The sequence below is a fragment of the Urocitellus parryii genome, chromosome 8 (genome assembly GCF_045843805.1).
Source record: "Urocitellus parryii isolate mUroPar1 chromosome 8, mUroPar1.hap1, whole genome shotgun sequence".
In the NCBI taxonomy this organism is placed as follows: domain Eukaryota; kingdom Metazoa; phylum Chordata; class Mammalia; order Rodentia; family Sciuridae; genus Urocitellus; species Urocitellus parryii.
Window position 1 is genome coordinate 40163876 of NC_135538.1, and position 22028 is coordinate 40185903.

General features: G+C 34.6%; 1 protein-coding gene across 1 annotated transcript in view; it reads right to left on the minus strand.

The window, feature by feature from the left end:
• The window catches only part of Clvs2 (clavesin 2), a 62065-nt gene that overhangs the window by 8351 nt on the left and 31686 nt on the right, over positions 1-22028 (minus strand). Inside the window, exon 3 of the mRNA XM_026381469.2 lies at positions 7187-7297. Within this exon, the coding sequence (XP_026237254.1) occupies positions 7187-7297 (111 nt within the window). The remainder of the gene's footprint in view (positions 1-7186; positions 7298-22028) is intronic.

A 22028-nucleotide genomic window follows, 5' to 3' on the forward strand; every position in this document is an offset into this window, starting at 1 on the left:
AAGTCATGCAAGAGTTACGATAAAATAATTTTTTTTTAAAAATCCTTAGAACAGTAAAATAATCCTAGCACACTGACTTCCTTTCTCTTCCCTAACACTCTGCTATCTCCTCCCTCAGAAACCCTCTCAGCTTTGCCCTTGCTTACACTTTTACTGAGAAAATAGGCCAACCAGAGGAGATCTAACCACCAGCATCTGTGTCCATGTACTCTGCCTTCACTGCTGGTACAATGTGGGGGATAAACTCCACCAAAGCCAAACTCTCCACATGTGTACTAAAATCCATAATCTACCCCCCACTCAGCTATACTTCTCCCAAGTCTCTCTTATCTGTCTCTCTCTCTCACATCACAAATTTCCTCTCTCTACTGGATCTTTCCCATCTGAAAGAAAAACAAGCTAACTTCACTATACCCCATGCAGTCATGTAAAACCTCTCTTGGCTCTGTACCCATCTGCAGTTGTTACCCTACATCTCTCCTTCCCTATGTTGCAGAACACTCCAAAGGAGTTGTCTGTTCATTGCCCAAATACTCTCTTCCAATTTTTCCTAAATTCAATCTAAACAAGTTTTGTCCCTTACCACTGTATGAATATAGCTTCTGACAAGATCCTACTAATTGCTAAATACAGCATTCGGTCCTCAAGTCTAAGTAGTTATAGAACGCATTTTGACACATCATACACAAATGGAATATAACTTTTAATTCTTCTGATTGTACATGATGTAGAACCACACCTGGAGTATAATCATATATGTACATACGGTAATAATGTCTGATTCATCCCACTGTCCTTCCAACCTTCATACCCCATGTCCTCTCTTTACTCTCCTCCGTCTAATCCAAAGTATCTCTATGCTTCCCTAGCCCCATCTCCTTATTGTGAATTAGAATCTGCATTTCAGAGAAAATATTTGACCTTTGGTTCTTTGGGTTTGGCTTATTTCACTTGGCAAAATATTATCTAGCTCCATTCATTTACCACCAAATACCATAATTTCATTTTTCTTTTAAGGCTGAGTAATATCCCATTGTGTACATAAACCACAGTTTCTTTATCCATTCATCTGTTGAAGGGCATCTAGGTTGGTTTCATTGTTTAGCTATTGTGAATTGAGCTGCTATAAATGTTGATGTGGCTGAGTTACTGTATATGCTTATTTTAAGCCCTTTAGGTATAATTCAAGGAGTGGGATACCTGGGTTAAATTGTGGTTTCATTCCAAATTTTCTGAGGAACCTACATATTGCTTTCTATAGTAGTTGCAACAATTTGCAGTCCCACCAGCAATGTATAAGTGTACCTTTTCCCCCACATTCTTACCAACATTTATTATCACTTGTATTCTTAATAATTGCCATTCTGACTACAGTGAGAAAATCTCAGTGTAGTTTTGATTTGTTTTTCTCTAACTGCTAGAGATGTTGAACATTTTTCATATATTTGTTGATCAATTGTATTTCTTCTTCTATTGAAGTGTCTATTAGTTCTTTAGCTAATTTATTGACTGGGTTATTTGGTGTGTGTGTGTGTGTGTGTGTGTGTGTGTGTGTGTTAAGTTTTTTGAGTTCTTTTTATTTCCTGGAGTTCAATGCTCTATCTGAAGTTCATGTGGTTCAGATTTTCTCTCATTCTGTAGGCTCTCTCTTTATGTTATTGATTGTTTTCTTTGCTGTAAAGAACCTTTTTGTTTGATTCATCCCATTTATTGATTCTTGATTTTACTTCTTGGGCATTGTGAGTCAGATTCATATAATCATTTCAATAGATGCTGAGAAAGCATTTGACAAAATACAGCACTCCTTCAAGCTTAAAACACTAGAAAAACTAGGGATAGTAGGAACATATCACAACTTTGTAAAAGGTATCTATGCTAAACCCAAAGCCAACATCATTCTAAATGGAGAAAAATCAAAAACATGCCCTCTAAAAACGGAAACAAGACAAAGATGCCCTCTTTCACCACTTTTATGCAACATCATCCTTGAGACTCTAACCAGAGCAATTAGACAGAAGAAAGAAATTAAAGGGATACGAATAGGAAAAGAATAACTCAAACTATAACTATTTGCTAATGACATGATTCTATACTTAGAAGATCCAAAAATTCCACCAGAAAACTTCAGGAACTAATAAATGAATTCAACAAGTTAGCAGAATATAAAATTAATACCCATAAATCATTTGCATTCCTATACATCAGTGATAAATCCACTGAAAGAGAAATTAGAAAAACTACCCCATTCACAATAGCCTCAAAAAATATTTGGGAAATCAATTTAACAAAAGAGGAGAAAAACATCTATAATGACAACTACAGAAAAATAAAGAAAGAAACTGAAGAATGCCTTAGAAAATGGAAAAATCTCCCATGTCCTTGGATTGGCAGAATTTATATAGTCAAATGTCCGTACTACCAAAAGCGTTACACAGATTTAAAGCAATTCCTTTTAAAATCCCAGTGACATTCTTTGCAGAACTAGAAAAACTAATCATGAAATTCATTTGGAAAAATAAGAGACCCAGAATAGCCAAAGTTTTCCTTAGCAAGAAAAGTGAAACAGGAGGCATCACAATACCAGACCTTAAATTATACTACACATAGAGCCACAGTAACAAAAAATGGATGGTATTGGCACTAAAACAGATACATAGACCAGTGGTACAAAATAGAAGATTCAGAGACAAACCCACATAAATATAGTTGTTTCATACTAGAAAACAGTGTCATTGACATACGTTGGAGAAAAGATAGACTCTTCAACAAATGGTGCAGGGAAAACTGAAAATCCATATGTAACAAATGAAATTAAACCCTTCTCACCCTGCACAAACTTAACTCAAAGTGAATCAAGAACTGAGTCACTAGAACAGAGACCCTGCGACTGATAGAGGAAAAAGTAGGCCCAAATCTCTTCCATGTCAGCTTAGGAACTGACTTCCTTAATAAGACCTCTTGGCTAAAACATTTCCTTCCAGTGTCCTTTGATTGTCTCTTACCTTGCTAGACTTTTCTTACTCTTCCAAAATTTTAACATTGGAGAGTTCCAGGTCTCAGTTCTTAGAGCTATTCTCTTTTTAAACTATGCTCCCTCTTTGGTGTTCTCATTCAATCCATTTCTTTCAGTCAGCGGCTTTACAATATTGTCCATATACTAAAAAGACATCTGGAATCCAGAACTCTTCCTTGAACTCCATATCTGAATTTCCACTCTACTTGATATCCTCATTTAAATGTTTAATGGGGTCCTCAAATTTAACAATTCCAAAATTGAACTCATAAACTTCCTCCCAGATCTTCTCCCTATTTGGTGCTGTTTTCAAAATGTACCGTGAATACAATCACTGTTACCAAGTCCATCCCTATAACAATGACTCGAATTACTATCATCTTGTAAATTGTATTACTGCATTAGCCTCCTGATCAGTTCTCCTGCTTCTACTTTTCCAACTTCTCTCCATTCTGAAGATGGGAGAGACCTATGAAAATATAAGTAGGACAATATCATTCCGCTCACAATTCCCACTGACTTCTTTCTCTGAGTTAAACTCTGTAAGACTCTGTAAGAACAACTTCTCTGAAAACATCTAATTCTCACTCCCCATAGGGACATAGTGCCTCAGGGCATTTGCAATGGATCTTTGTTCTGCCTGGAGATTTCTGCCTGCAAATGTTGCCATAGCTTATTGTTCCACAACCTCATCTTTGTTTGAAAATCGACTATTTAACATTATAGCCTTCCCCAACCTGGAAAGGATTACCCACTTTTTCTACACCATGTTTTTATAGCGTCTTCCATGTATGATACGATTTATTTACATTACGAAGATGATACTTTGGAGATATATAGAGAAACAATACCATTGTTTCTACAAATCCAAAATTTGTTGGAAAATGCAGATCATATGAAGATGCTCTTTTTGAATTTACCTGAGTTTATGGAAAAAGGTTAAATGTGACTACCTCATCTGGATTCAGCAAAAAGGATGCACTGCAATTGCCTAACTGGTAAATTTTTGCCCTTAGACTTTCTTTCTTTCTTTCTTTCTTTTTCTTTGAAAAATTTTGTGTAGTAACAAACTTTATTTTATTGTTTCTTTTTTCTTATGCTGTTTTTTTTTCCATTTCAAGCAAGAAATCTGGTCCTGTTCGCTTCTTTGCCAATTTTAAGAATTAAATTGAATAATACTTTCAGTACTATTTTGATTTCCTACACTATGCCATTAAAGAGATTGTGCTAAGTGATTTGGAATAGAAAGGAAGAGAGTGAAAAACTTTTGAGAATCAACAAGCAACAGAAAATGGGGTTCACCCTATTGAGGAAGAAATAGAAATTTGTGCCAACTACTGAGAAAACCTGCTTCCTTTCAACTCTTGGAAAGTAACAAGGCCATAGGTATGGCTGAGTGAAGAGTGCTAGTTGTGGGTTGAAGCTGAGCCCTTGGTTTCCAACTTGAACTGGGATGTACCTCTTTAACAGACAATTTAAGAGCAGAAGGAAATCTTAGTTCCAGAAACAAATATTGGCTTGATCAGTGGGGATGTCGGAAGTGTTTATAATGGAAGAGAAGTTTGGTGTGAAAGATTCCAGATCCTGGTCTCGAATTTGAGAAGGGACTTATAACACCAAAGATTAATATTATTATCAGCCTACCATGTTGGAAGATCAAACTCATATTTCATTTAATTTGATAAAATGAAGAACTAGATGTTTTTCACATACCTGAGATTCACAATTCTTTTAGGTTTTCTTTCACCACTTTTTCAGAACACAGATTTATAGCAACTCAAGTGTGAGGTATTAAGTAATATTGTAATGTTGAGTCATTTGTAATTCCATTAAGAAATGTAATAATAGCTTTGCATTATGCATTGACTTTATAAGTACAAATTAAAGGCATTTAACCTATAATTATTTTTATATGAAAATTTCCAAGTCATATAATTTTAATTAAAATGGTAAATTCTGGATACCTCATTTCCATCCAGAATAGTACCAGCAATGTAGTCTTCTAGGCATTGCTAAAATTGTCAAATTCAATCACAAAACATGTTGCTTTCCTAGTTTTCTAAACCTGAACTTCTTCAGTGATTTGTATTTTTTCCTTTTAATATAGCAAGATCATGTTAAAATCATGTCAGAAAAAGTCACCCCTGTAGTCAAAGCCCTTGAAATATTTCCCATTTCACTCTGAAAGTCCAGATCCTTTCAATGGGCTACATGGCCATATATGATCTGGTGCACCATAGTCCTTCCTATTCATCCTGTACCACCATCCCTCACAGTTAATTCTGCTCTAGCTTTTCTGGTCGTCTTGTTATTTGCCAAATGCATTAGACAACTAGACATGTGCTTACCCTCACAATCCCCTCTGCTTGTAACTATTCCCCATATATCCAGATATCCAGTTCTGCTACCTACTATCTGTGATTCAGAGCAAATTGCTTAATCTTCTATGCCTCATTTTCCTATCTATGAAATGAGAAAAATAACAATTCTTACCCTAAAACATTGTTACAAAGAATAAATGAGTTAACATATGTAAAGTTGAGAACAGCATGTGGCACAGAGTGAACACTACATAAGTACTGACTAGAATACTTTCTACTAAAAGCCCCAGCAGGTGCTTTGGATAACCTGATCACTCTTTCATAGAACAACCTGGAAAGAACATTTGTGAGGCACTTCAATATACTTTCTGAATTTCAAAATACCAATAATTTGATTCTTAGTGGTAGAAATAATTCTTAATGCAAATTATAATTGAAATGTTTTCAATAAATTCATACACAGTAAGCTCTCTGTTCACTAATGTTTGATATGAACCCATAATTACTGCACATTCACACTCAAAATGAGGGCTCTGCAACACTGAAATACCTGAAGCACCTTCTCGGTCATTTGACAAACAGGGAGACTTACCTTATCATAATTGGTCTAGAAGTAAGTATATTTTCCTGTGCAACTAATCATTTGGGAAATGGATACAGCACAAAGAGGTGGGAATAGGTCTAAATATGGAGTTGGGTGATTTGGGTTTTATTATTAGCTCTACAACTTTACAGCTGTGTAGATGAGTAAGACCGTTACTTATCAGTCCTAAACCTTCCTTTCTTTAGTTCTGCAGCAGAAGATACAATTTACTAAATTAACTTTTCAGAGTTGAGAGTAGAATAGTAGTTATCAGAGGCTGGGAAGATAGAGATGGAAGAAGGTTGGTTTATGAACATTATTATAGTTTGATAAGAAAAATCAATTTCAGAAGGGTGCCAATAAATAAGAATAATGAATTGTGTATTTCAAAACAGCCAGAAGAAGTGATTTTGAATATTTTCACTACAAAAACATAATAAACATTTGAAGAGATATGTATACTTCTTCTGATTTGAATATTGTATAATGTATACATGATTTGGAAAAATAAATAGTTGGCCAATGTTTTTAAAATGTACATATTCAGAGCTGTTGCAAAAATTGAATGAAAGAACACGTACTAAAAGGCATTTTAAAATCTATATTTAATAATAATGATAAATATATTAGTGTGTATTATACACTGTGCAGTGTTCTAAATGCTTTAAGTAAATTATTATCTTAGTCTTAGAAAAATGATTTTGTTGTTATGTGCTTTGATTATCTCATGTTAGATAAAACTAAATCTTCAAGTAAGTAACATGTAATTTAAAGTAATATTAAAATGTCTAAACATTATAATTCTTTTCAAAATGTGTGATTGATCATGATAATTATTACAAAATTATATCAGATATTGCAAAGTTTATTATATTTATTTCAGTGCATATTATAAAATAACAAACACCCATTTATCAGCAAACACTATTTTAATTTCTCTGTAGACCTTACCTGAAATTAAGTACAGCAATATTAATGTAGTTACTTGGCAAAAATTCTTTTGAACTTTACACTGAGGCTTTCATGTGTAATCAATGTATTAATATGTCCTCTTATAGTATAAGAAAGTAGGAAAGCTTGTTTTTAAATGTTTCATTCACAAATGCAGCATTTAGAATTACAAGGTCTATAAGAATTTTAAGGTGCTTTCTATGCTAAATATTTATGTGACAACCTAGAAACCCATTTTACCATGGCCATTATCATACACACAGTGTGTATCACAACTCATTACATGGGGCATATTTAAAAACAAAGAAAGCAACCTACCCTTTTCCGAGTCTTCTCCTTCAGGAAAGGCCGGATCACAGTGTACAGGGCATGGATGTACCAGGGTTGATTGACAAAATGAATTCCTCCAAATCGTGCTGGGAAACTATCCTAGAGCAACGTGGAGGAAACAAAGTCAAGACATGCTTTAACATACTGCAAAGGTTTAGGAAAGGTCAAATTTGTTATTCCACATACTAAAATGAGATCATCTGTGCAGCTAAGAAGAAGGAAGAGCCTTCCCACATTGTAACTCTTGTGCTGAAAATGAATCACTATATAAGAAAGCAAAACCCTTCTCAAGAATAAGTTGTTGAAAAAAATGTCACCACTAACTGCTGTCATTATAGTCCCAGAAACATAAATAAAAAGTATGAGAGATATATCAAATAATGAATGTATGTTATATAAATATTTTACTTAAATTATTTATAATAAATTTAGTTAAATTAAAATGCTTCATTAAATTTAAATGTAGTCATTTATAATATATATGCTACCAGTTATCAAAAATCACTTTTTTTCTTTTTTCTCTTACTATATATAAACTTTATTATAAAAATTGTCCTTTCTTTATTTCAACTACATAAAAGAAATCATACTTAAGCAAAACAAAAGCCTAGAGTTGTACTGTAGAAAATCTGAGGATATATTTCATTAGATTAAATGAAAGTAAAAACCTTCTGAGCTGATCCCACCGGGTAATAATGGGCCTCTGCTAAAGCCAGCCTCCTTCAGCAAGAAATGACACAGTGTACATTTGAATCTGAAGTGATGAACAGAGGTATTTTCTTCCTACTTACAACTAATGGGTGTGTCCCTACCTCCTGCACAATGTGAAGGGAATTCCTAGGGCACATCAACTGCAACCTTTGATTCAGCAAGTAGCTATGCTAAGGATGCCACATCAGTGCACTTAGATGTTGCTACCAGCTCCAACTTCCACACTGAACCGACTGCAAAGGTCTACTCAAAAAACACTAAACCACCAGAACTGTCTCAAAGTGGGATTATAATAACTGGAAATCTTTAGATGTGGGTTATTTTTTATTTATATGATCTCTTGAATAAGATTCTCTGCTCAAAAACATTCATGAATTACTCACCTTGCATAAAAATATTTTGTTTTGTTTAATATACTTTACAATCATTAGTGAATTAATGATTTTGTAAACTGGTTTTCAGAACTGATTAACATTTTTTGCAAATACAATTTTTATGTCAGAGAATAGCACACCTTAAAACAATAGTACTTCAAAAAATAAATATATTAGAATAGCTAAAGATAAAATGTGTCTATTTTTGGGTCAGTATCTAACTTTTATAAATATGTAGTTTCCATTCAGCAAGAGATTATTATTATAATAACAGAAATTAACCATATAGATATTAAAACATAACTATTTTAAGTTGTAAAATTTTACACATAAAAAGAAAAGAGTAGCACACCTATAAACAATAAGAGGAACACTAAAACACCCAAGTGACCTCCATTTAGCTTAAGAAATAGAACATTTAGGACTTTCAAGTTGACTAAATTCACATTATTTCTCCTGTTCACATCTTAGAATTTCATATTAAAATTACTTTGCTTATATTTTATATTTTAAATATTATAAATATTATATTTTACTTATTGCTAATTATTTTGTTCTATCACTATATTTTATATTTTACTGTGTATATATGTATCCTTAACATACACTGTTAGCATTTTTAAATAATCAAACTTCATAAACGTGTCACAATACTGCATATATTCTCCTGTTGTCACATAATATTGTTTCTGAGGTTCATTGTACTTGAAGTTATATAGTGTGCAGCTATAGTTCACTGCCACTGCTGAATACTAGACCACCATGTGGTACACCCTAATTAATCTATTCCATCCATGTACATTGTTTTCAGGGGTTTTGTTTTACTATTGCCAGCACTGGTGATCTGAAGACTTAATTCTTGTAAATATTTAAGGGTATACACAGAGTGTTTATCAAGAACCATAGAGTATGTATATTTCAGCTTAACAAAATCAGTAAGAGAAATTCTATCAGTTTATATCCTTCCTTTCCATAGTATTGTAAGAGAGTTCCAGTTGTTCCACATATCATATCTTTCTAATTTTTGCCAATCTCATAAATATAAAATAGATTCTCATATGACTAATTTACTAGTATTTGTCTTTGCTCATTTTTATTACTTTCATCATAAGTAACACTTTTATAACAAACATTTTGAACATGTTATATTATTTTGGAATCCTTGAGAGTTCTGAATTATTTGCTGTATCTAGTGACTGTTTTCAAGATGTCTTGTTGATGGAGGACTCACAGTGGCTAATATTAATTATCAGGTTCCTGATGCAGCTGGCTTAAGGAATCCTTTCTCCAGACAAGATCCGTTTTATCTCCTACTATGCATAAGACTTTAGCAACCTATATGGTTTTAATTTAGTTTCCCATCCTGGAATTTCTCTGACTGCATTATATAGAAAATTTCAGGCACTTCTGAGGCTATTATGGCCTCAGATAACCAAGGGAGACTGATCATCATCATTAGTTTTATGGATATTATTCTTTTTCCATCTAGATAAAAGAAAGACCTAGTGATTTCTTTGAAATGTTCCTGTCCACCCAAGATTTTCTTTCAAAACCTTTTCTCAAAGGAAAACCACCAAGAGGAATGTGAACTCTCATGTTCTGTCCCCTACTTCAAGGTTTCCAAGCCTACTTCCTGCTCCTGAGCATCCCACTCCCCAGTACTGTGCTTGCCTTCTTACCTGCCCATGCTTCATCTACTCTCCTGTTTTTCCTATAGATTTTCATGTGATCCTTGATCCAGAGGACTTTTCTTATGTTTCTGAGTTCAGTAATACATCTGGAAATATTTTGTTGTTATATATCCAACATTGTGCTTCTTCATGACAGGAAGACCTCTGAGAATTTTTAGATTACTGCCTTGCCTGAAGCCAAACTGCTTAATATGTTTTAAAATATACTCTTGAAGGAACATTTGGTCTCCTAAACAAATGAATGAATACCAGCTATCAAGGTTATTAAACCAAGTCCCAGCTCAGTGATTCTCAAATGTTGAGAATACATGTAACTTACACACAAAGTCAAGGGCTTTCTTGTTCACACTTTTCCATATACAGTGACTCCATCAGTACCAAATCACAGCTAGGGCTGAGTGAAAGAACAGGGAAAGCTCTGACTTTGCAATTAAGTAGACCTACTACAAATTCTGACTTAATCCACCTCTCAAGCATCAAAGTTCAAAACAAAATAACATCATTGGTTCCTTCTTGCCCCACTGTGATCTTCCCTTTTTTTTTTTTAATTATGTTCCAGGTCTTACAATATTTACCATCCTGCTTCTGTGGAGCTTCATATTTGCTTCCTGCATCATGCCAATGCAATCCAAGCGTGATATATGGGAATATAAAAATAAATCAGGCACTGTTGGGTCAGTAGAGTACACAGAACAGTTATCATCTCCATCACATGTCACTTCCCTGCATCTACTTCATGCCTGTGGTCACCATGCTGTTTTATAGCTTGCGGGAGTTGTTCTGTCCCATACAGATGTGGGCTCTTTGAGTGCAGAGGCTGTGTGTTCTATATGTTCTACTCATGCTTAGCTTGGAATCCATGTCCTGCTGTACAACCCTGAAGTTAAGGGACTGGAAGGTCAAACATGAATATCACAGTGGAATTCTGACAGAAAGAGTTCCTCCAATGACATGTTTGAGGAAGATTCAAACGCTCAAGGAGAGCAACAGCCATCCTCTTGGTGCTAAGAAGCTCTTGGGAGATTGTTAGCAGAATTCCGGAGCTGGACCTGCCCACCTTCCACTTTCTGGATGCCACTAAGAAATAAAAGGCTTTGGGACAACAGCAGCAAAGGTGGGTATACTAGCTCATAGACCTCTAAATCCCACTGGAGTTCTGGAGGAATGTGACCTCAAAACCAAGAGCTCAGGAGCATCCTCCTCTCCCATTGCTCTAGCTCCTCCAACAAGGTTTTGAACAATTATGACCTTTAATAAATCTATCTGGGTTTGGAATTATCCAGAGGGATGACTGTTTTGTGTACTCTACTGACCCCACAGTACCTGATTCATTGCTACATTCCCATCATCTTGTAAATGCACCTGTGTATCCCAGCACAGAGTTAGATAAATTTAGCTGAATAGAATCGATTCTGATATTTACTATTTAAGAAAAATGTCTTCTCTGAGCCACAATTTCCTTACCTACAAGGAACAAAATTGAATAGGAATGCTAATAGCTAACAGTATGTGTTACTTAATGACAACTCCTCACAGATACAAGCCTACTATATTCACTGTCAATCCCACTTTGCAAATGTGGAAATGTTCATGGAAGTAATTTTATAATGTGGCTTAATTGGCAGTTGTCCAGTCCTAAACAGCTCTGTATAGTACAAAATAACAGCATACACCACTCTGATCATTGACTCCGTAAGACATACCACTCTGCACTGGAGACAGTGACAGAAAAAGTGCCCCGCAATTAGTGAGAAAAACCTCTACAGAATTTCTACCTTCCAAAAGCATTGGCTACCTCAGCCATTCCCATTTACATTTTTTCTTTTTCCTTGAGCAGAAATCTTGTGCTAGATGCATAGGTTATCTTGCCTGAATGATTAGATGAATGGAGGAAGAGCCCACCAAGATTCTAAAGTAAGTCAGCATTCCTCCAAGCCGGTATTGACAATAACCTCCAACAAATACCCTTCTGTGGCAGGAGATGAGATTTAGAAGTACCCAGCAGGCAGTATGTGAGTTTCTCCAAGGATGAACTTTTAATTCAAACAATCCTAAAATGAGGGTCAATCAAAGCAAATTATCTATTTTTTCTTCATGGGTACTACAGACACTGAAATTGGGTAAATATATTTCTCTCTCTCTCTCTCTCTCTCTCTCTCTCTCTCTCTCTCTCTTTCTGTCTCCACACACACACACACACACACACACACACACACACACACACCCCAATATCCCTACTCCTGAGTGCCCACATCCCAAGCAACCACTATCCTCTAAAGCTGGGTTCCCTGCACTGGCCCTTGCCTCCTGGGCTGCCCACACTCCACCTACTCTCCCGTTTTTCCTGTAGATTGTCAGGAAGATCTGAAGAATTTTTAGCCTACTGCACTGCCTGAAGCAGAACTAATTAATATGCTTTTAAAATATATTCCTGAATGAGCATTTGATCCCCAGAACAAAACTGAATGAACACCAGCTATAAAAGCTATTAAGCCAAGAGTCTTAGCTCAGTGATTCTCAAACTTGTGTACAGTAGTGAGTAGATACCAGTGAATTATTCATTTATCTATAGCAAAAATATTTGCTTTAAAAATCTAGCAATTGAACAAAAATTGGAGAATTTGAACTATTACCACATTATTCAAATGTAAGAGTTAAGTTGTAAATATAAAAATCATGTGTCACAATAATATTATTACATATTGTATCAGATTTGGGGAAAAAATACTCAACAATTTCTGGTACAATCCAGGTACAGTTTATAATCACAAATGATAGCAAAGTGGACTTTTCTATGAGAATTAAACCTATAACTCTAGTCTTATTTCACAAATAAGATTGTCTAGGATTCCTAAACAAAGCAGTCACGTTAAGACGTGTTCTTAATATGAACATAGGAGGAAATTCTATGTGTAACTCATGCATTCAAAGTTAAATCTATCAAGATTCTATGAATGTTCTTTTCTTTTTCTTCCTTTCATATACTTTTTTGAAGCACTTCAAACTACTCTGCTACTTCCAACTACTAAGGATCCATAGTAAAGCACATGTAGTGATAAATTGTAGCAATCATCACCTAGAAATTACAACCTTAAGTCTGTAGCTCTATCTGTAAGGTTATACTAGAATAAAAATATATAGCATTGTTCCTTCATGACTCTTGCAGTGTAAACATAAATCAACTCTTTTGTAGAAATGTACTACAAAAAAGCATAATAAAAAAGTCACTGATGTCCTTACCATCAGAGACAGGAAGTAGATTCTAAGTAAGTATCTCAGTGCATGCTTTCAATTTTTTCAGTTAAGTTTTAATATAGATGGCATGAAACTCTATATAGCAGTCTTAATTATGATAATAGTTATTTATTTATAATAGCTCATAGAGATAAAACATATACAGCATCACTATCTCTGAAAGTGCATCTTAGTATAGAGATTAAAAGTGATTACAGCAGCAGCTGATGCAACTGGTATCTTGATAGCATCACCATTAGTCCTTTTCAGCTGTGTTTAAATATACTAAGTTTGGTCTGCTGACCACACTGTGTTTTCCTTAATATGTCTTTTGGGGATAGTTTTTCTAGATAGATAAAATATTTGTATACCTTATATTCATCTTTTAGAATTTTGTATTAACTATTTGTGTATATATCTTATTTATCTACTTCTCGATTCCTGAAGAAAGTCAGGTTTGTTCTTGTTCTAAATCCCTGCTCCATTCCCCCACCACTGGCAAGTGGAACTGAAAAGAAAGGGATTATATCTGTGATTCTGAGTATTTGGTCTCATTATGAGTGGACAGATAGATCCAGGCAAGTCATTAACTTGCTTTCATGACAGAAACAAAAATTTTTACCCAAACAATCCAAATAGTGTCTTTGCCAAATCAAGAAGATCCAGCCAGGAAACTGTTTAATTACTAGCTAATTGGAGTGTCTTTTTCTGTGCCCATCTTATAAGTGGTAATGAGCCATATTCAAATGAATGCAAATAACATATTAAAAACAAAAAATCTTACCCCTCATATCACACAGAGATAAGAGTTTAAATTAAAATCATATGCATGCAAGAGGACACTTCACCTCTATCCTGTTAACTTCTAATTGCTCATTAAAATCTCATACGATCCAGGTAGATGTACAAAAAAAGAAACTTGGGGAGATGCAAAGAATTGTGTAAAAGCAATTTTTTTTTACCAAAAAGAAAATAATTGCTTTGGTACATAGAGAAGAAAGCTACTAAATAACATTTTTTTTACAACCAGGTTATTTAATACTTGGGATTTTTTCATCAGAAAAAAAAGTGAAAAAATTTAATTGCTTAAAAAGGTGAATAGTCAATCTTTTTACAGGAAAATAAGTCAGTCTCCAAAGACATGACATTGTGTTTCAAAATAAACACTTAGCAAGGCTTTATACGTGATGATTAATCTCTGAAACAACATACAGGTAAATCACATATTTATATTTCCATCAATCCTCAGAAAACAGTATCTTAATTTTAACAAATCTTTGGAGAAAGCAGTACAAATTTACCATGATGTATTGTTTAAAAGTGACTGAAAGGAGCAGGGTGTGAAGGTGCACACCTTTAATCCCAGGGGTTTGAAAGGCTTAGACAGGAGGATGGCAAGTTCAAAGCTGGTCTCAGCAATTTAGGAAAGTCATAAGCAACTTAAGGTGACCCTGTCTTAAAAGAAAAAACAAAAACAAAAACAGTGCACTATGCTCCCCACAGATGTTAAGCTGTTAAGCACCCCTGGGTTTCATCTCTGCTACAAAAAAAAAAAAAAGTGAATGAAATGATACATTCATTTCAGATTAATATGTGACTTTGTAGGTAAAATTGTTTTCCAAATTTTAATTTTTGAAATATCAATGTGTTTTGAAATGATTTGGCCCTCCCCAATGTTAATTCCTAAATTCCAATATGCACTAAAATATAGATAGCATTTAGGTTCTAGTTCTAAATTTGAAAACTGATTTTGTAGGTGTACACCTATGTGATTTACAATGTCTGTCTGTTTTAAGATCCTTGGCAAAACACCAAGTATGGTTGAGACCATCCATCATGAATACAAGGGTGTGAATGTGTGTTTCTCTTACAGGTAACCAACAGAATATGTTCTGCTTAAAGGCATGCACATCCCTTCTGATATTTCTATTTAAAAAGCCATTTCCCCATCCTCTATAGGTTAATATTTGTCTAAAGAAGACTTCATGGTGCTGTAACCCTTAGAAAATCATTCTTTTGCTGTCATTCTCCTTCTATGAAATTTTGTTCCCGTTATAAAGATGTGGTAGCTTTGCTCTTTTTAAATTTTGTCTGAGATTTGTCTTATTTTTGTTAATTAGAAATAATATTTGAGTCTAATAATGTTGACTGATAGTCTCCTCTATTGGTGACATAAAAGAAATCATAGAGGGATTTAATGGAGGGACATATCTTCTTAATACCTACTAGTAAATTTATGATAAGAGACAGAGGTTTTAAAGAATCATGTCCTTTAAGCTGTGATAGCTGGGTCCTGGGGCAGAGAGCGATGTCTCAAGGACACATTTTGAAAGCAAAAGTGTTTTTGATTGCATTGCTTTGGTAATCCTATAGTCACAATTTATTGTTTGGACAGGAAAAAAAAATTTCAACTTTCACTCAAGATGACAAGGAGGTATCTTCTTAGACCACTCAGATCACAGTGTTGGTCAGTGATGCTGGTTTATGAAGCTGTATGCCCTGAATAAGAGCACAGGATTGTCACCTGCCCACATTAAAATAAATGAGAGGTCCATGATGTTCTTATCATTATTATAATTCTAATGCTGACATAATTTTGAATTTTTAATTTTTTTCTTAAAATTGAAAAAAAAACTCTTAGTATAGTTGGTTTGTTCAAATCTGCAAATAATAACCTTATTTTCTCTTTCACCACTAAATTAACACATGGAAATAGTTGATATAGATCGATTCCATAGGAGAAAAATCACAGTGTTGCTCTGTGTTTTAAATGGAAGTACTGAAATAATCTGTAAGTCTCTTGGCTTCTAGGCTCCAGTGATAAATCACTGTTTTCCAAAGTAAAACCAATACAAACAACTAATGTGCAACATATAAGTGAATGGGCAAGAAGCTCTCTCTTTCCTGAGCAGAACAGGTGTGGTGTTCTCAAGGGCTGCTTTTTCTGTCAGAGAAGGTTGAAAACAGATTGGAGCAAATCACAGCCCCGCAGCCTCAACACAAAGACACAGGCTTATTTAGGACAGTCACTGCTGGTGTGTGTGCCTGACACAATCGGGCAGTGAGACAGCTGGAGAACATGACAGAAAGCTCCTCACACCTCCTCACAATCCATGAAGTGCCAATTTCAATCTAGTGTAACAGCAGGAGAGAACCCAGAGTAAAAACTCCTACCAGACAAAAACAAAAAAAAAGGTGACATCATCATGTTCCTAACGTGAGCTCTTCCATTAAAATTGAGTACATAGCAAAGGTATGACATAATGGTTCCATTACTAACCAAAATAGAAAGGGGTGATTTTCTGTGGTCTCTATAGAGGCTTGCAGTCTGTGCTGAGGAAGGCCTCACTATTACTTCAGCTAGGACATTAGTTAATGAATTCTATCTCTCCCTCAACTTTTATCTGCTTTAGATAACACATATCTATGTACAAGGGCTGATGTCCCCTATCTACATGGCCAAAGGGGAGGTAACCAGCAGAATTTCTGCAAGAGCAGAACAGAAAAAGAGCAAATTACAGAGAGAATCAGGAGAAAGTCCTTACGTGGCGACTCCAGTGAGGAGTCAAGTAGCTTCATCAAGTGAGGACGTGGCCAGCCAGGATTGTGTCTAATAGTGAGACAAGGCTGTAAAGGTTTGGCACAACAGGATCTGTTACATTCTGCTGAAAGAAATATCAGTCATAAATTATTCCTGAAAGAAACTTCAAAACCTTCTCCTTAGGCTCTATAACGTTCCTTCTAGATATTAATTAAAAGAAAATTAACATTAATTGGGGCAAAACTTTATGTACAAGAATGTTTGCTTCATTTTTATGTTTTGTAATTAAAAAGTTGGATCAATTTAAACCTACTTCAATGGATATATGAATATTTTATTATTAATATAGAATGTTCAAGAGCCATTAAAATGGCAAGAATTCCTACTACAAAAAAAAATGGCCAAACCATAACATTAGGTTAATAAATTGGGAAAAATTCACTTATTATAAAAAGGAATATAAGACAAAAAGACTTGGAAAACATTAAAAGATAAACCTAATTAACTGTGTAATGGAATAATAAATGACTTTTAGTTTACCCTGTACGTTTCATATTTTTCGCATGTTCTGAAATGACCAAGTACTACATACATGTGTGCTTGTATATATACTTAGACATGTGTATATTAGTAAAATATTACATTTTTGTTCATACTTGTTCAAAATCAGCACAGAAAGCCTGTGTCTTTGTGTTGAGGCTGTGGGGCTGTGATTTGCTCCAATCTGTTTTCAACCTTCTCTGACAGACAAAGCAGCCCGTGAGAACACCACACCTGTTCTGCTCAGGAAAGAGAGAGCTTCTTGCCTATTCAGATGTATGATGAGTACGCATGTTGCACATTAGTTGTTTGTATTGGTTTTACTTTGGTAAACAGTGATTTATCACTGGAGCCTAGAAGCCAATTAATTATCAAGTAAGTTTAACAAATATTTATGAAAGTTACTCAAGGCTGGGAAAGGTAAAGGGAATGTAGATGAAGAGTCCTTATCTTAAAGGAATTTCTATTCATAAAGGCAATCATAACATAAAACAAGGAAAGATGTTTACAAGGTGTTATTAAGTTTAAAAGAGAGAAAAGAATGAGATCAAAAAGTTGGAAGGATAAGGAACACATTCACAGAATAGGTAGAGTTTGGAAAGGATCTGGGGCTGTTGATAAGAATCTGGTAGCAGAGTGTCCCAGGAGAAGATCAATAGGAACCATGTCAGGAAGGACTGGGCCACCATTAGCGCTTGGTCACCAGGCTGTTTGTCTGGAGTTAAAAGTAACTGTGAGGAAGTTGTGGCAATGTGGGGGAGAAAGTATTATAATAATAATAATACACATAGTTTTGAAACTACTTGGACAATGCAAATTGGCAAAAACCTTTGTGGTGTATCTTAACACTGGAAATCATAAGAGGGGCATGTTGGAATTGTGCTATAGAAACATTAATTTAGCAGGAGTATGTAGTCTGGAATAGAAGCTGTATTTTAATATTTATATTTTAGTACAAACTGTGTGGAGTTATTTAGTTTCAAATTAAAAAAAAATAACTATAGTTTTAGCATAGTCTTTAAAAAAAATGACCAAATAACACATGAGATAGACATTCATACCAGCTAGGACATTCATTAATGGATTATTAACTCCTGTCATGACCACCCACCATTGGGCAGAGATGAGACAGTGAGGGTTAGGGATGGATCAGGGTTGAAATGAGACATGGGAACTGATGGATATACAAGTTGAATAGGAGTGTCTTAGATGTCTCTGAATCAAATTTCTTGGAAAAAAATGTGATTTTATGTTTTGACCTGATAGTTGATGAAGATTTTAAAAATTATACACTTTACATTCCAAGTAGAGAGTAAATTTGGAGATGTGAGGCCAAAGTGTTAATACCATGCAGTTAAGAAGAGCCTAAATCTTAGTAGTATTAAGATGTTAACTATAAAAAGAAAACAAGGTACATGTTAAAACATGAGAATATCGAAGCTGTATGACTTGACAAATTATTAGAGACAGAAGAGACCTAGTAGAGAAAGGCCATTTTATTCTCAATTTAGTGGTGAAATCACTAATTGTACTAGAAACTTATATAGGAAAAGGGTCATATTTGAGGGGAAATATGATGTGCTAAATTTCAATGGTCCATAGGCCATATATATGAAGCTATCCCAAAACTGTGATAGCACAGGCTACGGCAGATACACAGAAATCAAAAACAGCAAACATTTAAAGGTGTCATGAATACATGTGAAGACATAATAAAGTGCTATAATAATCTGTATATTTAAAAATAATAATAATAATACACATTTTTCTCTGGAATTTATGCTCTTGACCAATATGGAACTGGGTAGAGTAAGGAGTTGGAGAGAACAGGTTACTGAAGCCAGAGTGATGATTTCCAATCACTTGCCAGAACATTTTTAGCTGTACCACCTCCTTCTAGAGCTGTGTGGTGTCCATATGGATTGTGAAGCAGTGGATTATAAAGATAGCTTGAGAGGATCTAAAGATGTTTTAGCACATGTTCCTCAAAGAAGCACACATGAACAACACAAGCTCGGGCTTTGGACAACCCCTCCAACTGGCACTTCTATGAGGATCTCCCATTCAGTCTCTAAACATCTTCTGCAAGGCTGGGGGTAGGTAGGAGGATACCTCGGTTTACCTAATCTTCCAAAATTTACTTTCTCTTATCAGTTAGTTTTACCATAAGAAGGAAGCCAAGGTTCATCTCTGGATCAATATTTCCTTTTCAAAATCTAGAAATACTTAATGAATGTACCTCTATATACAAAAAGAAAAAAAAACTTGTAAATCAATGCCTCAAAGATTTTACTGTGCTTTTCTTGCATTGGTACAAAATTTTGTAGATACTTATCAATTTTGTTTAATTTAAGAACATTTTAATTAAACCACCAGGAAATTCATGTGGCCAGAGTAGGATTCATATGGCTGGGTATATGGGTGTGCAATTGGGTGCTTAAAAGATCTCTTTAGTGGATGTGATCACTGAGCAATATATGCATTTATGGAAATGTTAACAGTGAAAAACATGGATTTGTACAATTAATGTTAAGATAAAAAAGAAATATACCTAGCTTATCTTCCTTGAAATTAAAGAGCAGAAGTAAAAAGAATGATATTCCTCACCTTTCCACCTACCCTTAATTCCTAATTGAACACAACAATTCTGAAACTAGGAACAAAGATTATTCAATAACCTATTTTCCATAACATGAAAATCTGACACTGAGGCAATATATGTCATTTTAAACATGGAACTATGTGACTTATACCGGGCTGTTATTTAGATCTGTGTCAGTTTATAAAACGCACTCTCTACTCTTTAGAAAAGACAGTATGACAGTGAAATATTACTCAGCATTAAAAGAGAATAGAATTATGGCATTTTCAGGTAAATGGATGAAGTTGAAGAATATCGTGCTAAGTGAAGTAAGCCAATCCCAAAAAACAGAGGTCGAATGTTTTATCTGATTAGTGGATGCTGATCCATAATGGAGGAGGTGGACATGGGAAGAATGGAAGAACTTTGAATTGGGCAAAGGAGAGGGTGGGGTGGAGAGCAGGAAAGGAAGTAGGAAAGATGATGGAATAAGACGAACATCATTACCCTAGGGACATGTATGATTGCACGAATGGTGCAACTACATCGGGTACAACCCGAGAAGTAAAAAGTAGTGCTCCGTTTGTGTACAATGACTTGAAATGCATTCTGCTGTCATGTATAACTAATTAAAACAAATTAAAAAAAATTAAAAGACAGTATGACTCAACTGTGAGTTACAATTTTGGTGAATTCTAGAAATTTATAGGACAAAACACAAACACCTTTTCTCCATCTTCAACAGTCTACCCTATTCATTCATGTAGTTTGTCAATGGTTCAAATCTTGATATATTTTTTTCCTAACATCAATTTCCCAGCCCTTAAACATGGGTCTTATGTGTCCTCATGTTCACGTGCATATGGGTGTACCCAGTAGAAAGTTTCATTTTAAGGATTATGTATATTCTAAAAGAATACCCGCATTTAAAGGGTTATTAAAAAATCCCTTTACATGTAAATTCTAACAAATAGTTTGAAAAATTTTACTTTTATCTAATATTATTTCTGGCATCTATGTTGTTGACCAGAAACAACAAAATACCAACAAAATGACATACTTTTGTTAATAATGCAAAATAAAACTGTTTTATAAATGTAATCCTATGGTATTCTTCAAAAGAAATAATAAGAATCTTTTTCCTCATTCAACATTTATTTATTGTGCCTACCATATATTAGCATAATACTACCAAAAGAATGCTGATTTCATCAGATTTCTATCTTTTTTTAACCATTTATAAAGTAACTGTATCTATCTGTTGACTCATGGTTCTTTTTTACAAACTACTTTATGTAATTAAAGACTCACCATGAAGTTGCAAAAATTCAAGTGTGTGATTCTCTAGCTCCCCTAAATGAAATGATTTACTAGAGTACAGGACCAAACCTAGGAAATCAACATTGATAGAATCTTCGGGCCTATTTGTATGTCACCAGGTTTGCAAAGGCTCATTTAAAAGAATGTTTTAGATGCCAGTGGGCCTTTATTTTGTTCATTTATTTATATGTGGTGCTCAGAATGGAACCCAGTGTCTCACATATGCTAGGTAAGCGTTCTACCACTGAGACACAACCACAGTCCTGCAAACACTCATTTATTAATGTATATTAACTTCTACATAAATTTATCATCTGTTTAGCTCAGTGTAACCACCACCATATTTAAAATATATACTGCAGTGTTCCATCAGGGAACCAGAGGCCATCATGTTAAGCTAAATAAGGCAAATACATCATGTTTTCTGTCTCATATGAGGAAACAAACAAAAAAAATAGAAGAGAAACTATAAGGGAGAGGAAGGGAACCAGGGAAGGGCTAAGGGCTAAAAATGGGAAGCCAAAGGTGGTAGAAGAGAGGTAGACATGATCAAAGCAGGAAATATGTATCCATAAAAGTATCACAGTGAGACCCATGAAAGTGTACGATTAATCACTATTAGTAGTTCTAATAACAACCAAAGAAATGTTGATTCAACAAAAGGATTGTTCATGGAAATCCTTAGTATCCTATCCAATGCATCTGATCCTAATTCCTAGCTCCTGATAACCACTAATTTGTTCTCTATCTCCATGATTTTATTCTTTTGAGAATTTGATGTACATAGATGGTGCATTGTGGTGCCTTCGGACTGTTTTTTCTCACTTACCATAATAAC